The sequence below is a fragment of the Protopterus annectens genome, chromosome 2.part0, assembly GCF_019279795.1.
Source record: "Protopterus annectens isolate FY-2018-M chromosome 2.part0, PAN1.0, whole genome shotgun sequence".
Classification (NCBI taxonomy): domain Eukaryota; kingdom Metazoa; phylum Chordata; order Ceratodontiformes; family Protopteridae; genus Protopterus; species Protopterus annectens.
Window position 1 is genome coordinate 1,844,276,332 of NC_056728.1, and position 26,701 is coordinate 1,844,303,032.

The 26,701-nt window shown below is 38.4% G+C and overlaps 1 protein-coding gene across 1 annotated transcript in view; it reads left to right on the top strand.

The window, feature by feature from the left end:
- Window positions 1-204: 204 nt before the first annotated feature.
- Window positions 205-26,701, top strand: part of LOC122793779 (carboxypeptidase B-like) — a 322,241-nt gene continuing 295,744 nt past the window's right edge. The window contains exons 1-3 of the mRNA XM_044061969.1: window positions 205-340; window positions 10,469-10,544; window positions 24,596-24,720. Of these exons, the coding sequence (XP_043917904.1) occupies window positions 270-340; window positions 10,469-10,544; window positions 24,596-24,720 (272 nt within the window). The 5' untranslated portion in view covers window positions 205-269. The remainder of the gene's footprint in view (window positions 341-10,468; window positions 10,545-24,595; window positions 24,721-26,701) is intronic.

A 26,701-nucleotide genomic window follows, 5' to 3' on the forward strand; every position in this document is an offset into this window, starting at 1 on the left:
ACCACTGGAATACTAGGCCCCTCTAAGATGAATAGTCAGTCTTGGGACAGGAACAAAATCAGCCACTCAGATGATGACTTGTGACTTTTCTTCCTTATTAATCTTGTGAAATGATGAGTATGCACAATATGGTCACTAGAGATAAGATTAAAAATAAAAGCACAGTTCTTGAAAAGGAAATGTTAGAAACACCTGAGTATTATCTGTAAGGGAAAAGTGAGAAAGTAGAAGTACAAACCAGCAGTGCAAAGAGTTGTGCCTCACGGAGTATGATGTTAACTCTTGTTCTTGGTCTGGCTACAGTTCTGACTGCAGTATCTAGTTCCTTACTTTTCCATGGGTAAGCAAACGATTCATATTTTTACTCTGACTTATTTTATTTTCAGGTTTCAGTTTTAATGCAGTTATACTGTTAAGCTGAAATAAAAAATGCATTAAAATGGATCCACCCGAAAAACATCTTTTCTTCAATATTAAGATCATTAACATAAAATTAGGCAACAGTAATCTGCTGTGTTTGCATCCTAACAGGTTACTATATGCATGCACTACAAATCTGTTTCTGTAGTATCGCATACAGAACTCATCACATGGATCTAGTTCATTTTCCCAAAGCAGAAGTTACTCAGACTCAGTTCACTGAATGTATTGTACTGAAAACTCAAGCTATGTTAAAGTCATTATGTGAAAATACATTTCACTGAAAAAGTATGATATGCATCCTTATTATGAGGTGCTTCCTCACTTACTTCCTTTCTGGTTATTCTAATTCCAAAGTATATCATGCCATCAAAAAGATCTCTCTTTCACGTTTGTATAGTTGTACTTTCTCCAAACTGTATAAACTTTGGAGATAGAATAATAAAGGGCAATGTAGGGGCAAAATACCACTAAAGGGGTGTAAGGGTGGCTTGCTCCATGCGTGTTTTGTGTTTAACTATTTTATTTTTTTTAGTTAAATGTGTTTTCACATATTCTGTTTTTACTCTGTCACCTTCAGTAAACCACATTTCCACTTAATGAAACTTCAGTCATTATGTTTCCACTCTCCTTCAGGAAAATTATGTTAGTGCACAGATCCTAAGTTAATCTTGAATAAACTAAAGTGCTAATTGATTTGAAATCATTGCAGTGCTGCTATATATATATATATATATATATATATATATATATATATATATATATATATATATATATATATATAACCTGAAGGACATATTGTGTACATGGTACACACAGACACATACATGATTTGAAATGGTTTTGTTAGCTAGCATGTGACATTCTTCTTCATTACTGCACATACCAAGTATTCCTCTTTGGATTAGTTGTACTATCAGGAACTTCAGGTTTTACATACACAGACATGCAGCTACTTCCAGTGCAAGGATATTTAAATTATGAAGGAAAGTAAAAAGCAAACTCGAGCTTTGTCCTATAATTTATCTCTTGATCCTCATCATAAAATGAAATGTTAGTGTTTCTAAATGAGAAAAAAGATGTGACATTTGAGTTGTCCTATTTCTGAAATTAATAATTGGGGGGGGGTTCCCTGTTCAGTAGTGAGTGACTATTATTCATCTACAAGGCTCCTCCTTCTAAAATCCTTCCCACCATGAGTCCATCTAGTACCCCCATACTACCTCTCTCACTTTTCTTTGCACTTTTCCTTTACCTACTATACCTCACTGCTCTAAACCTCATTTCCTTACCCTGCAAACACACTACAACCACATCTCCCCTATCTCACCTGTCTGACAGTTATTCAGATATATAATCAGGCCTCTACCAAATAAAACCCATTCTCCTATACAAAATAAAAATACTCCCACAGGAAAAGAGTAGCCACTTCTTTATGCCACACACTTCTACCACCAACCAACAAACATACTTTACCAAACCCAGCAGACAGCAACAGCTACTGCATTTCTCCTTGTGATTTACTACCTTACCTTTATGTGGGGGCATCCACCCTAATCCTGGGCCCATATCAGTCATTACCCCAGCATGACCTCACACCAGCAATACCCAAAATTCCTTCTGTGTGGTCACTTTAAACCTGCAAAGCATTTGTAATAAAATCCCTTACTTTCATGCATGGACTATCCATAATCAACCTGACTTCATTGCTGTTACAGAAACCTGTTGAAACCTTACATTAAGGACTAAGAATTTCTCCCTCCAGGCTTCACAACCTGAAGAACAGATAGACCCTAAAAAAGGGAGGTGGTATTGCACTACTCTTTCCCATTACCTACAAAATAGTCCCCCACATAAATTGCACTCCACAATTTGTCAATGCTGAAAGTCTTATTTCCTTCCTAGGAATGAATGATTCAAAAATTATGTATAATAGTTTTCTATATACCCACTGGCAACAACATACCTTTACTAGAGGAATTCCTTGCTTGGATTTTCAACAATATTAAAAATGAAACCATCATCCTGGGTGATGTAAATATCAGCTGACTAGACATTTGCTCTAACATTACATCTTCAAACATCAATTTATTTAATTTCACTCAGGTTATCACTTCACCAACTAGACAAAATAGTGCTAGTGTGATCTAGTGGTAGAGCACTAGACTTCCAAGTACAGATACATGAATCTGAGAATTGCTGGCCCAAACTATTCTTTATTTTGGATGGCATAGTGGTGTAGTGGTAGCGCTGTCACCTCACAGCAAGAGGTTCTCTGGTTCAATTCTCGGCTGGAGTGCTTTCTGTGCAGATTCTGCATGTCCTCCCTGTGTTCGTGTGAGTTTTCTTGGGTAGTTTGGTTTCCTCCCACATTACAAAGAAATGCAGCAGGAGCATTTCTCCCCAGGCATCTGCTGAAAATTGGCTTTGTTCCAAGTCGGACTTTCCCGGTAAACAAATGGTAAATCAATAAATAACAGGAACAGTGACTGTGGCTCCATTTTAGATTGGATTCTGGTCTCTGACCCCAATAAAATGTCCTCTGCCAGCACTCTCCCTAACACCCTCAATGACCACCTCCCCGCCTTTGTTCACCGAACTGCCCCCTCCTGTCAAAAGCTACGTCAGTATAAACAAGTAAGGAACCTAACAAAATTCAGCCCACTGATCTTCATAGACATTCTAAAAAAGGTTAAGTGGTACATGCTAAAAGCTCTCCCTCTAGATGATGCAGTTATAACTAGTTCAACTTAACATTCCCACAAACACTAAATAGTGTAGCTCCTCTTCATCTTAAGTGAATCACAGCAAACCATGTCCAATGCCTAATAAGACCACTAAAGATCTCATGAAAGCCAGAGACGAAATTTGGAAACAATGGCTAGGAAATAAAAACCCACCAGACCTGCTGAAATTTAAACAACCTTGAAACCAGGTAAAAAAAGAGCTATTACAGACAAAAAAAAATCATTGCCTAAAACTTCAGACTGACCATATGTTAAACCCCAAAAAATTGTGGAACTCTGTTACATCACTACTAAACCCAGGCACAAAAAGCAACCCATTCCACATCCTGACAAAACACCATGAAAAATTGCCACTCTCTTCAGTTCTCATCTTATCAACACTATAGCACATATCACTGCTACTTTTTCCCAAGCCCATAGCAGCCCAAACCCTACAACACCTTCAAAACTATCCTCTTTCTCCCCTTCCATCACCCCCTTCCACTCCCGTCACAACCCCTCTACCCATCCTACACCCATGTTCACTTTTAAATCCATTCCAACTGCCACAATAAAAATATTAAAGATCAAACCTTCTCTAACGCTCCTGACAACCTACCTACACAATTCCAAAAACTAACAGCTGAAGCCATTGCCTATCCGATTGCCATGCTTGTAAATAGATCCATTCAAGAATCTTTTGCCCCAAAATCAAGAAAAAGGCATTTATTCTTGGTGGCAATAATACTGATATCTCAATCTTCAAACCAATTGCCATTCACTCACCCATCTCAAAGTTCTTGGAAAAAATGCATACATATTAAATTCTAAACTTTCTGATTCACAATCAAATCCTATCTCCATTGGTGGTTGGCGCGGTCTGGCCGAGGGCCTCCCCCAGAAGCCAGGTATGCAATTCCCATCCTCCCGGACCCCACGGGTGCAGAGATATGGCTGCCGAGGCAACTTGCACCCGGGGCCGGCCGGGGGACTCAGCGGATGGTGCGGTCCGGCCGAGGGCCTACCCTCGGAAGCCAGGTTCCCGATCCCATCCTCCCAGCCCTCAGGGGTGCGGAGATACAGTCACTGTGGCGTCTCACACCCGGGTCCATCCACGGGAGTCAGCAGATGGTGCAGGCCGGCCGAGGGCCTCCCCCGGAAGCCAGGTTCCCGATCCCGTCCTCCCGGCCCTCAGGGGTACAGAGATACGGTCACCGTGGCGTCTCGCACCCTGGTCCATCCGCAGGCAGCGTTTTGGCTTCCGGTTGTCCACCCGGCACCCTGGGGATGAGGTCCTGTGAATGGCAGTGCGCAGGGGGCGAGGGGCCGTGGGCCAGGAGGCTCGGAGCGGAGCAGCTTTGACGGTGCCCAGCGTGGCGGGGGAGGCAGGTGGATCACAGATTCAGGCCAAATCACAGAACTGCAGCTGCTCTCATATCTTTTATGGACACAATTAACAGACCCTGAGATACTGGTAAAATTGTCTCCTCTCTATTCTTAGACTTGTCAAAAGCATTTGACACTGTCTCCCATCCTTTACTTCTAACCCAACTCTCTAAGACTGGCATTTCTCCCTCCTCTCATAACTGGTTTTCAAGCTACTTAGAAGACAGGCAACAGGTTGTTAAATGGCAACATTCCCTCTCTCTCCATATTTTAAAACCTCTACTGGAGCTCCCCAAGGCTCCATATTAGGACCCAACTTATCATTTTCATTAATGGTTTTCATTTTTCACTAGGCCACGCATCTCTCATTCAGTACGCAGATGACTTGACTATTATATGCTTAGCCGATTAAATTTCTGAACTACAACAAATAGCTCAATTGGCCTTTACCTCCACTGAGACCTAGATGTATAATAATCACTTATCCCTCAACCCAAACAAAACCAAGATCATGCTATTCACTCCTAGGAAGGCAACCCCATTAAACAAAGCCCAATTCACTATACTTTCTCAAAGTAATACTGCACTTGAGGTTGTTTCCCACAGAATAATATTAGGAGTAATAATAGACAAACACATGAAATTTGATCTATACTTACACCATAGCATCAGCAAAACACACCAAAAGATAGGAATCCTGTATAGGCATAAACACTTCCTCAGCACCTCCACAAAAGAAGTCCTAGCTTCCACTTACTTATTACCCTCTCTGCTATATGGTGCTCCACTACTTACTAATCTTCAATCCTCCCTAAAAGCTAAACTTGAGACTTACTTTAACAAAATTACCAATTTCACTATTAATGCCAAACACTATACCCATCGCTGTACTGCTCTTAACTCTCTGAACTGGCTTGAACTTCCTCACTACCTTTTCTACTTACAACTAACAACTGCACACAAAATAATCTTTAAACTGTCTGATTGCCCTGCTCTGAGCCTGATTTTCAGTTTCTACAATCCAAATAGACAACTCAGATCCAAGAATTACACCTTTTGACAGTACACAAACCTAACCTGCCAGCTGGCCAGTTTCTATACTCCTGCTTAGTAGCCAAAACATGGACTGCTTACTACTAACTATCAGGTTTACTCAAAATCCTGACATTTTCAAATCCTCTCTAAGAGGATCCCTATCTTCTATCTGGAATTGCACCTGCTTCTTGTCTCCTCTTCTCAAAACCTAACACCCTCTGCTGATTGCTATCATTGATGTTTGACATTTACTATGTATTAACATCAGGTGTAGGCCTTATTGTTCCTACAGTCAGAAACAGCTATGAAATGTCTACCTGTAATATATCCAATTGTTAAACATGTTACTTTTGCTGTATCTACTCTTGGAACTGTACTCATTGCATTATATTCACTCTATGTATATACTATGTGTACTTGCTATTCATGGAGCTTTTCTCCCTGGGTCTCCACTGAAAATGGACTCATTACGGCCCAGTGGACTATTCCAGTAAATAAATGCAAATAAATAAAATGAACTTTCCATACATGTATTGGGTGTACCACACACATATTTGCTTTACTCTGGTAGGAAATGCTAGAAGTTGTACCCTGCACACCAAAGCACACCTCAAAATTAATCTGGGCTCAGTGTCTCTTCATCAGAAAGGAGGAAAATAGTTCTGTCACAGAGCAAAACAGTGGGCCTATGCCAGTCAGAAAGGGTTCAAAAAGAGAAGGTCCTGCTTCTAAACTTAGTTATATTCTTTAAACAAGTAACTGCTGCCACAAATAAAGGTCTGACAGTACATGCAGCATATCTAATATAATTAACAAAAGGAGTTGATATGGTGCGGCATATGGATACACTTGATAACATAAAACAGCTCAAACTGACTGTTGTAACATTAACTGGAACAGAAACAGATACTTTAACAGAAAAAAATATGCTTAGAGTTGGGCAGACACACTTGGATAGTGCACACTTGACCAGTGGAGTACCAGAGCGCTTATTGTCAGACTTTATACTGTATGGCATCTTCTTTCTAGAGGTAAAAGTAAGATGTCAGTCTTAAAGGTGATCAAAATGCCTCTGTAGTGGTTAGTAACACCTCTGGGGAAAAACAGCTAATACTAAAGGAAATAGGATTCTATTCACCACTGATCCAGACAGTTATCCAACATAATACAGGTACAAGACTACCTATTGTATGACTAGATAAAATTCAAAAGTCTCTTTCAAGAAAACAGTGAAGTTACAGTATTTTAAGGTAGCAATAATGTACCCCATGTCATATAGGCTGCTGTGGGTGCTATCCCTGTGGTCTTCACAACACTGTAGGACCCAATTCTTTTTGAGATACCATTTCTGGAATGTATAGCTCATGTGGTTGTCAATGAATTGGATAACGTTTTTTTCAGACACTAAATATAAATAATTCACACTATTCCTCAGAACACGAAGGGTCAAATTATAGATCAATAGATGTAAACTAGGTAATCAGCCCAGAAGACCATTTGGAGCCTAGCTACTGCAGTTTACATTCTTCCGCTGTCCACAAAGGAGTTATTTATTATCTACCCATCTGTGAGTCACACAAATGGATTTAGCAGGATTTATTTTCTGTTTCTGTTAATACCATAAATCATTATTTATTCTGTTAACCAGATATGTTCTACTGAGCTCAAGCTTATTTTTAGTGGAAGCACAGGAAGGAAAGGTCTAAGCACAAAAAAGAAAGTATAGGCAGTTTAAACCTGCATTAAAACATTGCAACTAACACTGCAAGCAATAAGCATCAGAGACAGACTTTTAAATGGCAACAAAAAATAACCAGTAACAGAAAATGCAAATGTAGCAGGCAGGTAGAAGGCAAACTTAAAGTTTTGTATTTTATGGAATGGTAAATTACATATTACATCTATTGATGCCTGTAGGTGGTTACAGAGAATAGAAACCTTGTTAGAGGGGCTACAGCTAGAGACATAGAATGTGGTAAGATGAGCCATGATTTAAGTATTATTGTGTTCAGTTATATCTTAGTGATGTCTGCAGAATGGTTACATGGCTATACACTTATAAACTTGACTTGGTTTGAAATGCATTTTCACTGCAGACTTGAAGTCATTTTTGACTGATATGATCTGAAAAGGATATGCAAGGTGTTCAATAGGGAATAAATGTATTCAGGGGAAAGAAAGTTTCCTTGTTGTTGTAGCTTCTAGAAATAATCATTTCTATTGTGCTGGTAGCACATAGGTTACATTTACGAACATACCAAGTTATCAGGACAGAATCATGTCCCATCCTTTTTCATTAAGTAATTGCCTACAATTACATGTAATGCTTACTCCTAAAATGTTTTGGGATAACTGTTCCTTTTCTAATTGACAAATAAATAGCATTCTGGACTCACACATTATTTCATTGGGTAAATATGTGACATGGTATGTGAATCTATGTTGTATCATTAAGCTTAGAATTGCATGCTCAAAACATCAAGATGAAAAAGAAAACTGAGTAATGTTTAAAGTGATTGTTACATGCATATATGTGATTTACTATAAATCTGTTTTAATGTGTCACTCTTCAGAGGCACAACAGGTTCCTAATAAATGAAATGTGAAATCTGAGAGAAATACTGGTTTAATGTTCATATAGATCCAGCCTCTTAAAAAGATTGATTGTCCTGAAAATCACAGCACTGGTGTAAAAAGAAAATCAGTCCAACAGAATTTGTCTCTATGCTTTAATATTCATCAGTGTACAGGAAGGAGATGAAGTATTCAGACAACATTTAATATACCAGGACTAACAGCCTATGGTTCTTTGCAAAAGACTGTCTCTAGTAGTTAGGACAGCAAACTTGTTTCTTATCCTTATAAAATAAGATCTTCTCAAGGGATATACATCACTGAAATTGCAATTTATCCCATTTCTGGAGTATCCCTATGGCAACCTGACTACACTTTTTATAGGCTCTTTGTTCTGATCCCTGGCAGGTTGCAAAATCTTTTTTGTCTACCCATAAACATCTTGCACGCTGTGAAGCAAGGAAGAGCTTAGACACTCAAATGACAAATAATGTGTTTTTCATCTGCAAAATTATAATAGTTAATAGCATTTTAATTGTCATAAATGTAACATTCTACTAAAGTAATCGTGTGCGTTACTTTTTGAGGTATGTTGGCTCCTCCTTAATACTTTATTTAACATATCTAGAAGCAGTACTGGGCATACAATAAGCTTCACAGTAAAAGGGCAAGATTAGCTCCAGTTCGATGTCATAAACCAGTTTTAATGAACAGTAAGACTAAAATATATTCACACTGTGGATCTCGTCATTTGCTCACAATGTGGCTTTCCTGTTGAGCTGTCTTCTGTTTTGATTCTAAAGCTATCATGTGGCTTGTCATTCTTCTCCTGTCCTGTCCTTTAGATCATCACTAACATAAAAGCCTCCTCAATTTCGCAAAAAAAAAAAAAAAAAAAAAAAAAATAGGTTGTCATTAACACATGATTGGGTATTATTATGTGTTCGAGACATGGATACCAACAAATTCACCTGGAAAGTGAAGCTCAAGAGGTGAAGCTTAACATCCATGTTAAAAACACAAAACGTGGAGAAATATGATTAGATCTGCAATCATAATCAAATTAATATGTGTTTTAGATGGGGATGCCAAGAAATTCACCTTGACAGTGAAGCTTGACTGGTGAACCTTGGCATCTAAGTCAAGAATAATTAAATGGAGTTATTATCAGTGAGAGCCAACCAGAATTGTTTGTAGTGCATGGAGCTTTATTTGCTCCAAGTGCTATCAGTTACAGAAAAAAGTGTAGGGGTATGAAGTGTTTTGCTGATTTTTAATGAGACCTAGTTATAATCATTGAGTCTATATTAGAATACCGAAAGTTCTAAGTTTCGAATGCTCACATGAGGGAAAATGCAGGACCTCGATTTTTTTTTTTCGATTGTAGCACAGTGAAGATCTGAATATTTGCCCTTTCCTCACTGCAGTGCGATCTCGGAGTTGGAATATATATTTAGTGGGGGGTGTGGGGAGTGCAGACTCCCACAATAGGGATTTTGAGGTTCTGCATTTTTGCTCATGTGAGCATTCGAAATTTAGAACATTCAGTGTTCTAATATAGTCCCTAATCATCAATGTAATGCACTGAGCTTAATCTGCTCCATATACTACAAGTTACAGCAAAAAGAAAGTGTAAGAGAGTGAAGTGTTTCATCAGCTTTTAAAGTCATCGAAAGTGGTTAAAACAATTTGTAAGTAAAACAAACAATAGACATTCACAAAGTGCCCTTCTGAAGAATGAACTGCTTTAGATCCTATTAGATACCTCATTATTCCACACTTTTTGTTTATAACTGTGACAGACAGAAGTGTCAAACAGCTTTAAAGCTGCTTTATTTTTCATCACTGTCCTTTGCAAGCTAGTGTTGTCTGTTGTCAATCCCCAGTGCAGGACCCAGTCTTAAAAATGCTTAGGGGGTGCTTAACAAAAGCTTATTTAGGACCTTTCTGAGATTAGAAAGGCACTTAACAAGCTTGTCCCTCTCCCCATTTTTGAGTGTAATCATTGAGCTCCATGCTCTAGCTTAATTAGTGAAGGCTATTAGTTTCAAACCCTCTGTAGAGAAAGTTCCTCACTGTATAGTCTTATGCAGGTCACATAAACTCTCAGTTCTGCAGCCTTCACTGCTAAATAAATGTATATATCTGCAATATCACATGGGAAATAAAATGTCATTGTGGCCAGTCATTGCTAAATAAAAATGGAGTTTTGTGGTCAGAGTATAACAGCATGTAAATTGTTATGCAAGTGTATGACATCTTGGGGTTGCCTATCATATGTTCTGTTCGTATCACTATTGATATTTATTTGTTTTTATTTATCAAAGGGAGAAAGTTTATCGAGTAAACCTTCAAAGCAATGACCACATCAAAATAATCAACAAGTTGCACAATGTTATAGAGGTGAGTGGTGGCTTGACTTAATCATAAACAAGTATTATAACTAAATGAGCACTTCATATGTCAAGTAACCTAGGTTTGGTTGCGTTAATACAATATATCTATTACCTCTACTCATATGTTTTTAAAACCTCTGTTTACATACATTTCACATCAGCTAGGATTCTAATTTGGCCTGAAAATGTTTGTTATGAATGTAGCATTGATTTTATCTAGACCAAGAAAGATTTCTTTCAACTACTCATGAGTTTTATTTTTAATATTTCTTTACTCTTTACTGTTATCTTCACTAGATCTTTTGCTGTTAACTTGATAATACTGCCCAACTTCCTCTGAAAACTCCATTTTGTAATTTAGTGCATGAAGTCTTTCTATCTCAACAATGCAGTGTTAAGGCAGTGGGTGATCATTGGACACCCTTGAAATTTAATTGTCCATATCCTAGAGACCCTCATCCCTCTCCATCAGGAAAGGACCTAGAAGCATTGCGGAAATTACCTCAACTTGAAAAAAAACAACACATATAAACAAATAATAAACCAACCAAAATTGGAATGAGACATCAAACCACATTTGCTGCAAAAATAAGTGCTTTAGTTCCTTTAATGCTTAGAATGGAATTTCATCAGATTAAAACAACATAACAGAAGTCACCAATAAATACATCATTCACCCAATTAACATAGAATGAACTGTTTAAACATAGTAACTATGTAAATTTCAACCAGTAAATGATCAAGTTCAATTAATTCCCCATTAAATGTTGTTAAAATAAAATATAATAAATACAATAACTTTTAGTGAATAAATCCATACAATCAAATAAAAACGTACACAATATCAAAACATCATCATTGTAAATGACATCTGATATAAAATGTATAAATGCAATCTTGAAAAATTACAAAAATAAAAATAAATGAATTCAAAGTCTGTCTGCCCTAAGTGCTAGCAGGCTGGATATAAAAATCTTGTCACTGATTCCTGGCAATTGTATAGCTTTCAATAAAACCTGCCAATACAATTCCCTGTATCCTATATATGCTGAACATTTTCCACCCTACACGTTAATGTCAACTTTTTCCAGAACACAAAAAACAAATTTGTTAAAGTTCAGGCATTCCAGTGCATGCTTACTTAGTGCATTAGTGAGATCTTACTTTTTGATCACATATGTATGCTGGTATATTCTCTTCCTTAAATTCTTTTCCATCTTTCCTATATAAAAAGCCATACAGGACAAACAAGTAGCTGCATAGTCCACACCTTTGGTACTACAATCATAGTTCCCTTGGATTCTAAGGACCCTCAGATAGTTCCCTGTAGTAATTTTTATATAATAAACCTACATTGCTTACAATAAGAGACCAGATGACTTAGTAGTTAAGGTTTGCCCTCCCATGCACAAGGTACAAGGTTCAATCCTGACCTCTGACCAATGCCTGTTTGGAGTTTGCATGTTCTCCCTGTGTCTCCGTGGGGTTTCTCCCATGTCCGAAAAAAAAATGGTGAGTGTTTCCATCTCAAACCTCACCAATGAATGGAGCTGTGGGCAGTAGCACAGACTCTACATGGTGCCCTATAGGGGGAAGAGTTGTACAGACCAACCACTTTGGGCATCTACTGTGGTGCACAGTATCCTCAAGATAGGAGAACATGGATCACAGACTGCATGCCATGGCAGGGCTAGCCATGCGATGGTGTAAAATATGGCTCTAGGTGATTCGGTCATGTTGACTAATGTTGCCAAAAATGGGCATGGTAGTTACCGGTGATAAGTGGATTGAGAACCCGGCCTCCTCTGACCCACACCAGGGACCCATGCTAAGGAGGGGTATATGTGCCCCTATTGGCCAGTGTGTGCCCGCCATAAAGCCCAGCAGCCCTGGGTCAATAAGCTACTGGCTGACCGGTGTCTAGTTGCCCAGCCTGGGTTACCTGGGATAGCTCTGTTGAGTGAAAGCTGGACGTAAAACCAATCAACCTGCCAAATATGAACTGAGAATTGCTACGCTTAATGTAGGTTCACTGAAAGGACAGAGCTTGGAAGTAGATGACATGATGTTACTGAGGAGGTAGGACATCCTATGTATCCAACAGACGAGATGGAAGGGCAGTGCAGCAAAGCCACTTGGCTTGGGATCCAGAGTCTACTACTCAGGTGGAGGGCAGGCTAGAAATGATGTAGGAATTGTGGCAAGAGAGTAGCTTCAGAAGGCAGTAAGGGATATCATCAGAATTAATGACAGACCCATGGCAGTCAGACTCCAGTGTAACGATAGGGCAGTATTCATAATCTCAGCCTATGCTCCACAGCAAGGCTGTGATAGTGAGGAAAAGAGTGCATGCAGACAGCAGTTGCAGGACCTACTAGATAAAGCAGGACAACATGAATTGGTGTTGATAATGGGTGACTTGAATGCACATATCGGGACAGCCAGAAAAGGCTAATGAGGACTGCCTGTGCCCACATGGGTGGGGCAACAGGAATAAAGAAGGAGAAGCCATACAAGATTTCTGTCTGGCAAATGGCTTCATAGTAGCCAACACATGGTTCAGACAGTCACAAAATCACATACAAGAGTAGTTAACATGCAAGTCAGGTAGACTTCCTCCTAGTAAGGAAAAGGCACCAGGGTAGAATCCATGATTGCAAAGTCATCCCCAGTGAAACAGTTAGCCCACAGCATAAACCACTATTTACCACAATCAGCTGCAAGCACTGGTCAGAGAAGGCTCTAAGGTCAATAGATACCAGGCTGAAGACCTGGAAGTTGACAGGAGAGAAAGCACAACAGTTCAAGGAATTACTCAGGGCCCTAGCACCCCAAGAAGAGGAGGAAATAGATGGAGTTGAAGAATGGCAGCCCCTAAAAACAGCATGTGTTAGGACTGCAGAAAAGATATGTGGCGGAGCCAGGTACAGAAATAAGGTACATAAGGAAAGCTGGTGGTGGAATGCAGAAGTCCAGGAAGTCATCAAAAGAAAGAAGGAGTTCAGGAAGAAGTGGGAGACAGAAAAGACTGACCAGGCTAAGAATGACTACTGGTTGGCTAACAAAGAAGCTAAGAAAGAAGTCGCAATAGCAAAGAATAGGGCATCAGAGTCACTGTACCAACTTCTGGAAAGTGACTCAGTAAGGGGTACAAATAAACTATATCAGGTTGCAAGGCAAAGACAGAAAGATAAAGAAGATAGTCAGACACCCTTCATAAGGGATGCCAGCAACAACCTGCTCACCAGTCCAGAAGACATCAAAGGCAGATGGAAGGAGTATTACCAGCAGCTTTTGAATGAAGAAAACCCCACAGAAGCTGTACTACCCCAGAAACAGCCTACAATGAGAGAAGAAGAGGAGCCCACCATAGAAGAAGTAAGAAAACAGCAGGCTCAGATGAGGTCACAGCAGATATGATAAAGATGTTGGATGAGATAGAGGAGAAATGGCTCCTAAGGGGACTCGCAGTGTGGAGACAAAGGCATAACCCAGATGACTGGAGAATAAGCATACTCATGCCAGTGTACAAGAACAAATGGAACATCCACAATTGTGGACAGTACAGAGGCATCAAACTCCTATCACATTGCATGAAAGTTCTGGAGAGGGTGATTGATAAATGGATATGCAGAGTAGTAGAATGTGAGATGAGTATTTTCAAGTCAGATCAGGATGCAGCACAATTGACCCAATATTTGCACTGAGACAGATACTTGAGAAAAAGCTAGAGATGAGGAGAGAGCCCAACTGGACATTCTTGGACTTGGAGAAAGCATATGACAAGGTCCCAAGAAAGCTGATCTGAGCAGTACTGTGGTTGTTTGAAGTCCCAGAAATATTGGTAGAATTATTGCAGGCTATGCACAAGGACCCAATGACTCAAGTACGAACCATGTCCAGGCTCACAGAGGGGTTCCCAGTGGGAGTGGGTGTACATCAGGGTTCAGCTCTGAGCCCACTGCTATTATTACTGATGATGGACTACATTAGCAAACAGGTTGGAGGGGATGGATCAACAAAGCTGCTGTATGAAATGATGTGGCAGTGCAGGCAGACTCTGAGCTAGAACTTCAGCAAACAATAGGAGCATGGAATGCAAATATGAAGGCACAGGGGATGAAACTAAGCACAGATAAGAGGGTGGTAATGGCAGTAAATTGGGGAAATCAGAAGAAGCTGAAAATAGAGATAGAAGGGAAGATAGTGGAACAGGTACACAGCTTCAAATATCTGGGAGAGGTAGCTGAGGAGAAGGGTAGTCTGAATGAAGAGGTCAAAGCTAGAATCAGAGGGGCTCCAGCCAACTGGCATAGAGTATCAGGTGTAGTCTATGAAAGAAGAATGCCAAAGAAGCTGAAAAGTAAGGTGTACAAGACAGTGGTGTGACCAGTACTACTGTATGGTACAGAAACCTGGGCAGTAAAGGCAGAACAGGTGAAGAAGCTAGAGGTGATGGAAATGAAGTGCCTGAGAAAGGTGGTAGGATGCACACTGTGGGATAGACAAAGAAATGTGGACATAAGAGCAGAAGAGTAGCTCCAATTGCAGGAAAGATCAAAGAGAACAGATTACGGTGGTTTGGGCACACATGTAGAAAAGTAGAAGACAATCTGCTGAGGAAGATTTGGGACAGACAGGAAGAAGGTAAGAGGAAGCGAGGACATCCATCAAAGAGGTGGATGAATTGTGTGAAAGAAGATCTGCGACAGTCAGGCATGAGTGTTGAGGAAGGCACGAGTATGGCACTGAAAAGAGAAAGTTGGCGACAGTTAACATGATACCCCTACCCCATGTAGAAAAAAGGGGGCTGATGATGATGTTTACAATAACCACACTTCCTCATAAAACCCTTTTGTCAACTAATTCCTTTTTGTTTTTCTTCAGTAAACTCTAGCTTACTGGTCAAGTCAAAATCTTTGGAATATCGCTCTCCAATTCTTTTCTCCTAAAGATTTTATTCTTACAAAATTGTCATCATAAGTTAATAACAAGGTCGTGCTAGGATTAATGTCTACCTTAGTCATATCATTCTTGAACTCAGGGTACAGAGAAGTGGGCATATTGAGTACATCTGCCCTGTAATACAGTGATAGTCACTTCATCAATGAGCTAAATGGGATAAGTTCCTTGTAAAACCATACCTTTCATAGTCTTTAACTCTATGTGAAAAGCATCTTCATCAGTAACTAACCTGGGCAGCCTAATCATTTGCCCCTTGACCAGTTCCTTTTTTGTCAAAAGGGGTGGTTACTATCATAGTGCAAAAACCAGTTAGACTAGGTTAGCTTTCTATAAATAGAAGATTCAAGTCCTTTATCTCTATTGTTCTTATACAACTGCACATCTAAATAATTACAACAGTCAAGGTCAACCGTATGGATAAACACCAAAAAAGATTTAGACACATTGATGTACTGCATAAACTAGGGTATTTTAGCAATCTCATTATCCCATAAAATTAAGATGTTATCCAGGTATCTGTAATATCTATAAATGGATTTTATAAACTCAGAGACAAAAATAAATTTTGTTTCCCTGAACCATAAAATAATATTGGCAAAGACCAGGGCAGATGAAGCTCCCATGGCATCCCCTTTTATCTGCTTAAGATATTTGTCCTCAAAGTTGACATAGTTGTTTCTTAACACCAAATCAATAAAGGTAGTCAACGCATTGGTAGTGTTTTGTGTAACATTGATGCCCAATGTCAAGACTTCTATAAAGTATTCCAAACCCTCTTTGTGTGGAATAACCAGAAATACATTTTTAATGTCAATGCTTAAGAATGCAAAATCATTTTTAAATTCACAATTAGCTTAATTCCTCAAGAGGTCCCATGAGTCAGTTAAAATGTGAGGTCTGTCCACAAAATTTTTTTTAAGGTTCATATCAGTAAATCTGGCAAAGGGCTCTGTCTTGGGGGATCTGACAAACACTTATGGATTTTAGGTATTCCAAATATGGAGGGAATTAATGGTGTTTTTGCTCTTAAAAATAGTTTCACCAGGGTCAAAATTGTGTTCCAAGAACAGCTCATCAAGAATCAAATCTAACCTGTGATTGGCAATAGTAAGTTCATTCAATGAAACCAGTGCAAAAATATACTCATATAAGTAGGTCAAATTTTGGCTACATAAGATAACTGTTCCATCAAAACAACCCCTCCTCCCTTATCCGATTTAATGGCAAGTTAAGTTCAATGGCAGTAGTCTCCCCTGGTCTCAGTGAATAACTTTCCATTAAAGACATTCTGAAGTTAAGGAAGTTGTACCCCTATAGATACTACACTAAGATGAATACAAAGAGCAACAGCAACGGTGATGGACAGTGTTGAAAGAGCTCTCCACACAAGGAAGTAAAACAACTTTTTTTGAGGAAGCACATGAAGGAAGTTCTGAGACTATTCACACACCTGAGCAATAAACAAAAACAATAATCCCCCTTCATGAAAATTTTTTTTGTCGTTATTTAATGACGCCAGGTTTACTCCCTCTTTGATTTCACACATATTCCCATACAGACTATTCACTCCAAGTTTGCTTATGTGTGAATTGTTCAGATATAATACTTGGTAAGTCCCCATGATGGTCAAAACTTTTTATGTTCTACATCATGTTAGCTTAATATACTTTCACGCTTATTCTCTAGAATGATATTAGCGATATGATGTTACAGAATGTTTGGCATTATTGCTTGAAGTTACATGGACCATTGGCATGTTCCTTCCATCACTCCCCTTTCTATTCTACTTTATTCTAAGCACTCAGGATCCTTTGTTTATCATTTTCTAGGCAGGGTTCTGCACTGTTTTCTAGCACATACTTTACTCTTGCTATTTATTTTATTTTTTGTTCTTGCTACCACCCCCTTTGGGACTAAGGAGTTAATATGTTGCATATTTAATTTGTACTTGAAACTGCCTAGGGTCTGCATGTGCCTGTAGCTTGATTCATTTATTTTTTTCTTACAGTAAACCTGCCTACCCAGGTTTCCATGATGGGCTCCTATCCTCTCCTTTTTCACTTATTCTATAGTTTAGTTACAGCAGGATATTATTCTCAAGTCCACTCAGTATAATATGTCAGTCCTAGTGGTTGATTTGGACTTTATATTTTATGAACATTAACACACCCACATACACCACAGATATTATAGAGAGTCAAGGTTCCTTCAGTCAAATATTTACTTATTTATTTATTTATTTATTTATTGATTGATTTATTTTGCATTTGTTAACCAGGTTGGTCCAGCTAGGTAAGAATTTGCCCTTTTTCAGTGGAGACCCAAGGGGAAAAGCCCCAAACAGACATACAAGTAGAGACAAGTTTACAATAATACAGAACAAAACAATGTCATGAATACAATGGATAAGAAAAATAATGTACTCCATGAAATTATACATAGCTTTATACATAAAAAAGTATAATAATAAGGTTGTAAAAGGAAAAACAACAATAATAAATCCAGGAGGTATGCAGTAAGGGAATTAAGGTTATATGTATTATTTTGAAAAGAAACATGGCATTATTAGTTTAGTGGCTAGAAGGAGAATTGTGTATGTGCAGAGGACCTCAGATCTGAGGATGAAACTAGTGCAGGAGCAAAAAAGTAGAGAAAAGTTCAACTTTCAAGGCTTCTTCTTAGTTCCACCTTTATTTTGACAACAGGTTTCAAAGCAGCAGTATTCAGGCTTGCATGTCACCTTACTAATATTATTTCAAGCAGGATTGCTTCCATTCCCCAAGAGGGCCAGAATTGTCAGCCACAGTCTGAAGAAGTCCTCATGTCAGCACAACAGTACTTAACCAGTGCCAGTGCACCTAAATCTTTAATGAAAAGGGCAGTGAATTCATTCCAAATATCCCACTTAGACCAACCACACAGAACATGCACAGTTACCTGTCTCCTCGTATGAATCCTCTTACCTACAAACACCTCCTATCTGAGGTCCACCTCAGCTTGACTAATTGAACCAAGTTTGACTTAGTGTATTGTTACAGCACAACCCATTTCACTGGTGTGATCACCATCTATACCTTAATTCATTCTCCCCAGTTTATTTGCAAACTTTGCTCAGTACCACTACCCTGAGCCCAATCAAAGGTTTCACATTCACCCACCCTCTGTTGATTTTCCCTTCTAACCATTAGGCGAGCCCAGGTATATATATATATATATATATATATATATATATATATATATACACATAGCATGGTTTGATAAAGATTGGCACAGGTTCCACTGGTCTTCATAGACCAAGTAGGCCTTTTCCTTCTTAGACCATAGCCACCACCCCCATATACTTACCCTTATCTACCCTGTGTTTGATGGAACATACATGTGGCATCCCTCATTACCTATTTTACCAAAATCAGCTTTATATTTTGATCAATGCCCCAGAAAGTCTTATTACATGTTCTTCCATTAATGCGTGGTGTTTAGTCTATAGTGCCCAAGGCCACATCACTTCCCTGAAATCCACATACACTGAATGTCTTATTCATATAATGGGACACGTCCACCCCATTAGTCTGGGTTTTCACTATCATTTTCTTAGGTTGGTTGAATATATTAGCGTCAAGGCCCACAAAGAAGCCCATGCAAAGGATTCCTAAACTAAAACCATTTAATTTCCTCTACATAGCCCTAAACTCCATGTTGTAGTTCCTATGACAAATATAGTTAGCACATTCTAATTGGTTGTTTTACCCAAACAATGTCATCTGAGTAATTCATAGAGGATCACCACTGTCCATCTTCACTTGTAGTACCTACTCTAACTGATACAAAGTGTGAATTCCCTTAGCCTCCTTGAATTACTAGTGGGCCAGAAACACAGTGGTGGATTTGTCACCTTACTTATCACCTGGTCATAATTCATTCACTTTCATCTCAAACCTATGTTAAGACATCACTGTACCTCCATAGCTGGGTCAAGCTTCACCAGTTCGTTTTAACACTCTTCACCTCTAACTGGGTTTTAGACTTTTATCAGTTTGTTTCACTGTTTTCTTTAGCTTGCCTTAGCTACTCTGACATATAGCTCTACCTTAGCAGCTCATAGTTTTACAACAACTTCTATACACTTGTGAATTAGGAGAAATAGCGTTTCACTTTTTTAAAGCACTCTTTCCCATATTTCTCCAACCCTTCCCAACCATGTACATTAATATTACTTATTGAACTGCCAAATTAAATTCCATGCTTTGATCAGACTACTCCTTTTCATAGTCTCTTCCACTGGGCAAGTCACTAAATGCCTCCTTGTTGTGTCTAAATGCCACTCCCTATACTCATCTTGTTTTCTTTAGGTCCCTACACTCAGATCTGTATAGAGTTTTTGGGTCATGAATTAAATAATAAAATCAGACAGCACTTTCTTTCATCTAGCCTACCAAATAATTTATGCCATTTCCACCTTCCTCACTGTATACAAATGGTTCTAGAGCAGAATAAGTCAGCACACTCCCACTGACCAATTTTCCATACTAAAACAGCTGACTCGGTAGCTCAAAAATGTTCCCCATTAGTTGGCTGCCTTCTTAATTCACATTCTGATTGGCACAGCATGTTTGGAGAATGTCCTGGATGTTTTCAAGTTACTCCTACCATTCTGCAGAACCACAATGAAGGATGAGGCAGCTCACACTGAGCTCAGCAAGAGGACTAGACCTAATATACATTCTATACAAAATATCCTTTGTGTAGCTCTGATCATTCAGCCTATTCAAACCTTTCTAACTACGTCCTTTCACTAGGACATTTCTATCTGGTTATTTTCAAATATTTCTTGATATTACTGTGCATTCCCTACCCAGTTTATGTATGTAAATGGATGGATAGATAGATAGATAGATAGATAGATAGATAGATAGATAGACAGACAGACAGATAGATAGATAGATAGATAGATAGATAGATAGATAGATAGATAGATAGATAGATAGATAGATAGATAGATATGGCACTTCCTCAACAGCCCAAAGGTTCATAAATAGCATTAAGTCACTAGTGTTATTGGCAGAGTAGCATTTCAGCCACACTTTCTTTCCTCCCCACTCCTCACCCCCAAGCCACACACAGTCATTTTCATTTTTCTAACTTAAATGCCAATAAATCTCACAGCCTTGATTGGACTGTTCTAACACAAAGCCACATCCAATAGGACAAAACACTTTCCTGCCCCTTGATCTACTGAGCTTTACTTTGCAAATTTGATAGGTGTTGCATTGCTACACTGTTGTAATGTAGACTCTATATCCTTTTATGAACACCAGTTTTCCTACTGGATGTGTATTCTAAAAGCAAATGTTATAAATAACAAAAGGATTGGCATCATTTTTTGCTTTAATAACTATCTGAAGAAGTACTAACTAAAGGAAGAAATACCTCACCGTGTAAACGTTAGCTAATAAAGATATCTGTATTTAACCAAAAGTGATTTTTTTTTAACAGGAGGATGTAGAAATGAGTAACATGAAGTTATAACAAACAATCTTCTTAAGGATAGTTGGACATACATTTGAAAATTTACACTATGACCCTGTGAACATGTAAAACTGAGAACATGGTTTCCATGCCACATGATATCACATTCTTCTGCATTGAAGCAAAATGCATAAGCACTTTATTTGAGGGTCATGTGCTGCTCCTGCAGAGGCCATGCTAGACATTGGTTATTGAGCATGCTGTCCCTTTCTTATTTATCTTTCTGCTGGTTGCATTGGAGATACAAGAGCATTGAGTGAAATGACTATTTCTACCTTCTGTGCTCACTCCTCTTCTTTACTCTGACTGCAGGATGAACCTCTCTACTTAACAATGGTGTTGAAAATGGTCACCTGCCCCATGCTACAGTGGTTCCTTCATTTACCTTCTTGTACCAGCTTAGAACATACGGAAATCTTATCACAAGTACCATCCCAGCATGGGTTTACTTTAATCTGCCCTTAAGGCACTGACAGTGTAATAGTCTCTGATGTAACAGTGGTTACATTCTCTGCCACAGCATGCAAAGTTGGATGGAGGAATTAGCATTTCTTATTCGTAATGCAGGGCTTATGCTCATAGTAGCTGTTCTTGGAGCTGCTGTTGCTCCTCACACTGAGTAGCAAGGGTTGCATGAAAACAATATATGCAAAGCACACATGGCCCAGATTGCAAAAGATAGTTGCAGACAGCTCAGCGTGCCAAAAGAAGACTTCAGCGTACCTGTTGCAGACCGATTTCAGGAGATTCCTTGCAAACAGTCTGAGTAATTAAGTATTCAGTGTATAATAATTACAAATTCCATGCATGGCCATCGGATTCTGTGTGCAACATGTCTGCCCCACACATGTGTGTACGTACATTGTGAGGCAACCCCATCCCTCTTGAAACAAAAGTGTGTCTGAGCCTAGGTCTACTAGCATCTGGTACATTCCAAAAACACAGGGAGATCCAGGAGTGTCACACAGACAGCTGCAAGTCGTATCCTGGCAAAATTCCTCTGGAAGCAATGTGGAACAAGGTAGATGAATATATACACTTTCCATCTACCACCTAAGTGATGGGGAAGTAAAAGGTTGATTAACGAGGAGTGGGATGATGATCAGAAGGCACTGCGGCCAAAGTTAACAAAAATATATATACCTACATATGAAAAGAAACTGATACTTAAATGTAATGATAAAACCCATTTTATTTTTATATAAATAAAGCTAAATCTCAGGAAGAAACTCTCTTTACAGTATACTAGAATGATGAAAACGGTTATTCAACACAATCTAAGCTGATGTTTGAAAATAATTTATTTTAACTATATTAGGACTTGTTTAATACTGTTTACTTCAGAAGACATGAGCACAATTAAAGTAGTTACAAATAGTAATAAACTGTTGTTAACAATTCATCATACTTCATTATTCATTTAAATGCTGCCAGGGCTGTTACACTAACACAATATTAACAAGATCTAAACTCTCCAGCAGCATTTGTCGCGAGCCATTACGAATCCTATATTAAAAGAACGACAGTGACTGTGTTATATGAGGTGCAGGAGTCAGTGGCTTAATCAGACCTGCATACAAAAATAAGGGGGAAAGAACAGGCAATTGAAACTGATGAACCATCTGCCTGATAACTAATACAGGAAAATTAATGGAATGACTAGATTGGCCAAAAATACCAAATGAAATTCTCTGGAACAGGCTCCCCATCCATGTGAAGCAGAGCTCTTCCCTAATGCTATTAAACTGTAACCTGGACAACTGGATGAGAAATCAGAAATTCAACCCCTAGTCATGCTCCTGGGTCTCTAATGGACAGAGGCAGCCTTTAAATGCTTGACCACCCATTCCCTATATTACATATATCCCTTAAAATAACCTATAGAGCACCAAAACTTGCTGGAAACTTATGGGATGTATGGCTAGGATTATAAAGGTCCCTGTGTTCATTAACCTAGAATACACATATGAACCTATGAAATAAAGCAGAAAAACCTGCTGAGCATTAACCAACACGAACATAAAAATTAACTCCACTACTAGCTGCAATTGCAGTGGTGGTGCTGTGGTAGCGTTGTCGCCTCATAGCAAGACGTTGTCCCGTTCGATTCTCAGCTAGACCGTCTTCTGTGTGGAGGCATACGTGAATGGTGCGTGCCTTCGTTGAAGGTTGTGCATCAGGGCTGGTAACCCGGTACGTAAAAATCCACTACCAGTCATTAGCGGACCAGAGTTCCGCTGTGGCGACCCCTAACCGGGAAAAGCCTAAAGACACAAACAAACTAGTTGCAATTTATTTTATATACCATAATGTCCCAAATGCATTAAATAAAAGTCAACAAGTCGATGCAGTTTATATGGATCTTTCTAGTGCTTTTGACAGAGTTTCAAACCAAGAAGAAAAATATGTTACTGCAGAGACTCCAATTCACGGTTCCAGCAGGAAACAATCTCAAAAAACACTCAAAAGCTGTTGAAACATTTGTTTTCACACATCTATCTTGTATGCTGTTTATGTGTATTATATCAAAATATGAAAATGTATTACTAGTTAAATGATGAAAATGTATACAATCAGCCTTAATCATGTTGTTGACATGGGCTTCCAAAATGATGTGATGATTAATGCTGGAAGAACTAAATATGTATCCTTTGGTCCAATTATATTTGACTACTTATAGTATGATAATACAAATACAGAAAAAGTCAATATCTCTTAGATGACAAACATATTCAAAGAAATATCGATTATATCAAAGAAAAGCTTGCAAACTTGTCAGAGGTATTCAAATATGTTCACACTACAGATAGGAGGGTTATGATTGGCCTATTTTATAGGTTAAAAGCTCCAAACGTAAGTATTATACTGTTGTTTGGAATTCCTATATTAAAGAGTAACAGACATTAGAAAGGATTCATAGAAAATATACAAAAGGAATTAAGGTTCTCAGTTGTCTAAATTATGAAGCCAGTTTACAGGCGGTCTTTATTACTTCCATATCATACATTATATGTTTATTTATTGTTATTTTATACTGCTTTTTGAGATGGTTTACTTCACTGTCTTATATTAGGGTTTTTCTGATAAAACTTTAAACAGAAATCAAGATTATTGTTTTAAACAAAGAGCAGTCTTTTTTACCTGAATACTGTACCTAACAAATTTTAAAAATGTATACACCCAAGAGAGTTTAAAGGCATACAGAATTCATATTTTATCAACAAATGCTGTGGCTTTCTGGCAAATCATTGAGGATTTAGGTCACTAGATAATGACAGACATTTGAGTTTTAGACTTCATATTCTTCAAAAAAATACATGCTAAAGCAAACATTGCTATTCTAACAACTTTTTAAGTTTATAAGAGCAATTATAAAAATGTGTCCCTGTTTTTTGACCATTGTACCCCCATTATTTTTGGTTTTGTCCAGATTGCTTGTGCTAAGAGGCTGAGAGGTATGGAATGGCTTGAGGCAGCTGCAGTAGCCACTGTACTTACTAAGACTGCTATCATTCTGAAGAGTTACAGTTACTGAAACTTCATTAATCACTCCTTCATATTCTGCAGCTTGACTTCTGGTATCCTGAGTCTGTAAATCAGCTATCACCAAACACGGATGTGGATTTCCATGTAAGTGCAGCTCAGGCTGCCTACGTGCAGAGTGTCTTGGAGCAGAGTGGAATCAAGCATTTGTAAGTACGGGAGCTTTTGTTAATGTCCTAGTACAGTAATCATGAATTAGTAAGCAGACCATGTTATTGTTTTTCAGCTTATAAAGTTCTCAAAGAATTATAAAGTTCTCAAAATATATATGCAGCATTTCAGCTAGATTTTACCTATGGATCTGACCTACATTACTTAACTATGTTATAAATGGATTGAAGATTAATATGGTTGTTCACTGGTATAAATGCTGACTCAGCAGTATCTCAAATTCATATCAGCTGAGTCATCTGAGTCTGATAATGTGAAGAACACATAGCATGGACAGAACAGTTGTCCTGTAGTTTGTGAAAGTTTACCAGACATAACAGAGGTTCTTCTACTGGACAATTATTAAATAGCAATACAACATAGCAATGCAGACACATTACACTCCACACACACGGTAATAACAATATTTAACAATCTGATAGAGGTAACTGAGAAATTAATTTATTTGTAGTGGGTAATAAAAGCATAAATGTGAAGAATGTATTATGTTGCAATATGATACAAGGTGTCATGTGTCCTAAATAAACTTCATAATTACTATCTTGTCTGATAATACCAAAAATGAATTAGTTATTGGTTACAAGAGTACAAATTTGCTTTGTTCTTGTGTACAGTTACAAGAGTTATAATTAAAGGTGATCTAAAATGCAGGTGTTTTATTACTGCAATATCACATACAATAATTCTGTAGCTATTAGTTTGTGCACCCTGTTACAGTGATGACAAGAATAATCATAAAATCATACCTGGTAGATATTTCCTAGATTTAAAAATATTCATTCTAGTGGGTTAACCTGAATTTCTGAAGTCAGGCAGCTTTTAGCAACTGCAGTTCTGTTTGGTTCCTACCACTAGTCTTCACTTAAAATAAATACTTGTACTTTTTCACACTAATTTGTTTAAATGGTCATATATTTTTTGATGAAGCTTATGGTCAAGGAGACCAACGAGACCCTCAGCCACATTACCCGGCACTGTGGGAGAATAACAATGTTGTCAGTTAAGTAGATTGTCTCCAAATATCCCCAATCAAAATTTGCGAACACTTGTCCAGTAATGTACACTGGTTTTAAATGTTACTCAGGAAATACTCTGCTTGATAGGTGAGGTCAACCTATTCCTGAAAAAGAGGATGAATAGGGTTAGGTATCTGTCATGCCATCTTGTATTAATGATTTGTAGAATAGGTTTATGTCTTTAGAGTGGATATTTGCTTTACCACTGGTTCTGTTTAGGTGAAGGAGTTCAAAGAGTGCTGGGTCATTCATAGCACAGAATCCAGTGATATAAGGGTGATATAATGTCAGCTATATTATTGTTGTCTTGCAAACAATATTAGTGAGATTAACAGGTCTGTAATTCCCAGGGTCAGTGACTACATTTATGCAGAGAGTTTTACTAGGTGGGACTTTACGATTCTTGGAAGATATCCAGACATACTGTTAGGGCCCATATAATTTGTGTTTGTAATTTTGGAAAGGGCCAAATTGACTGGGGAGGAGCAGAGGGTGGGTGGAGTGAAGCTGGAAGAGATTTTTATCTGGAAGAATACTAGTAATGTGTTTGGGATTGGAGAAGGAAGTACCATTGGAAATAAGTTCACTATGGAATTGTTGGTTACTTCTAAACTTCATAAAATAGCTGAAGACAGTCAGTCTCCCTCTCTCTCTCATCATCAACCCCCCTTTTTCCTATGTTCTACATGGGGGCCAGGGTATCATGTCAACTGTCACCATCTCTCTTGATTCAATGCCACTCTCCTACCTTCTTCAACAGTCCTGCCTGACTGTCAGAGGTCTTCTCTCACACAATCCATCCACTTCTTTTCAGGACACCCTTGGTTCTTCTTGACTTCTTCCTGTCTATCTCAAATCTTCTTCACCAGATTGTCTTCTGCTTTTGTCCACTTGTGCCCAAAACACTGTAAACTGTTCCCTTTTACCTTCTCTGCAATTGGAG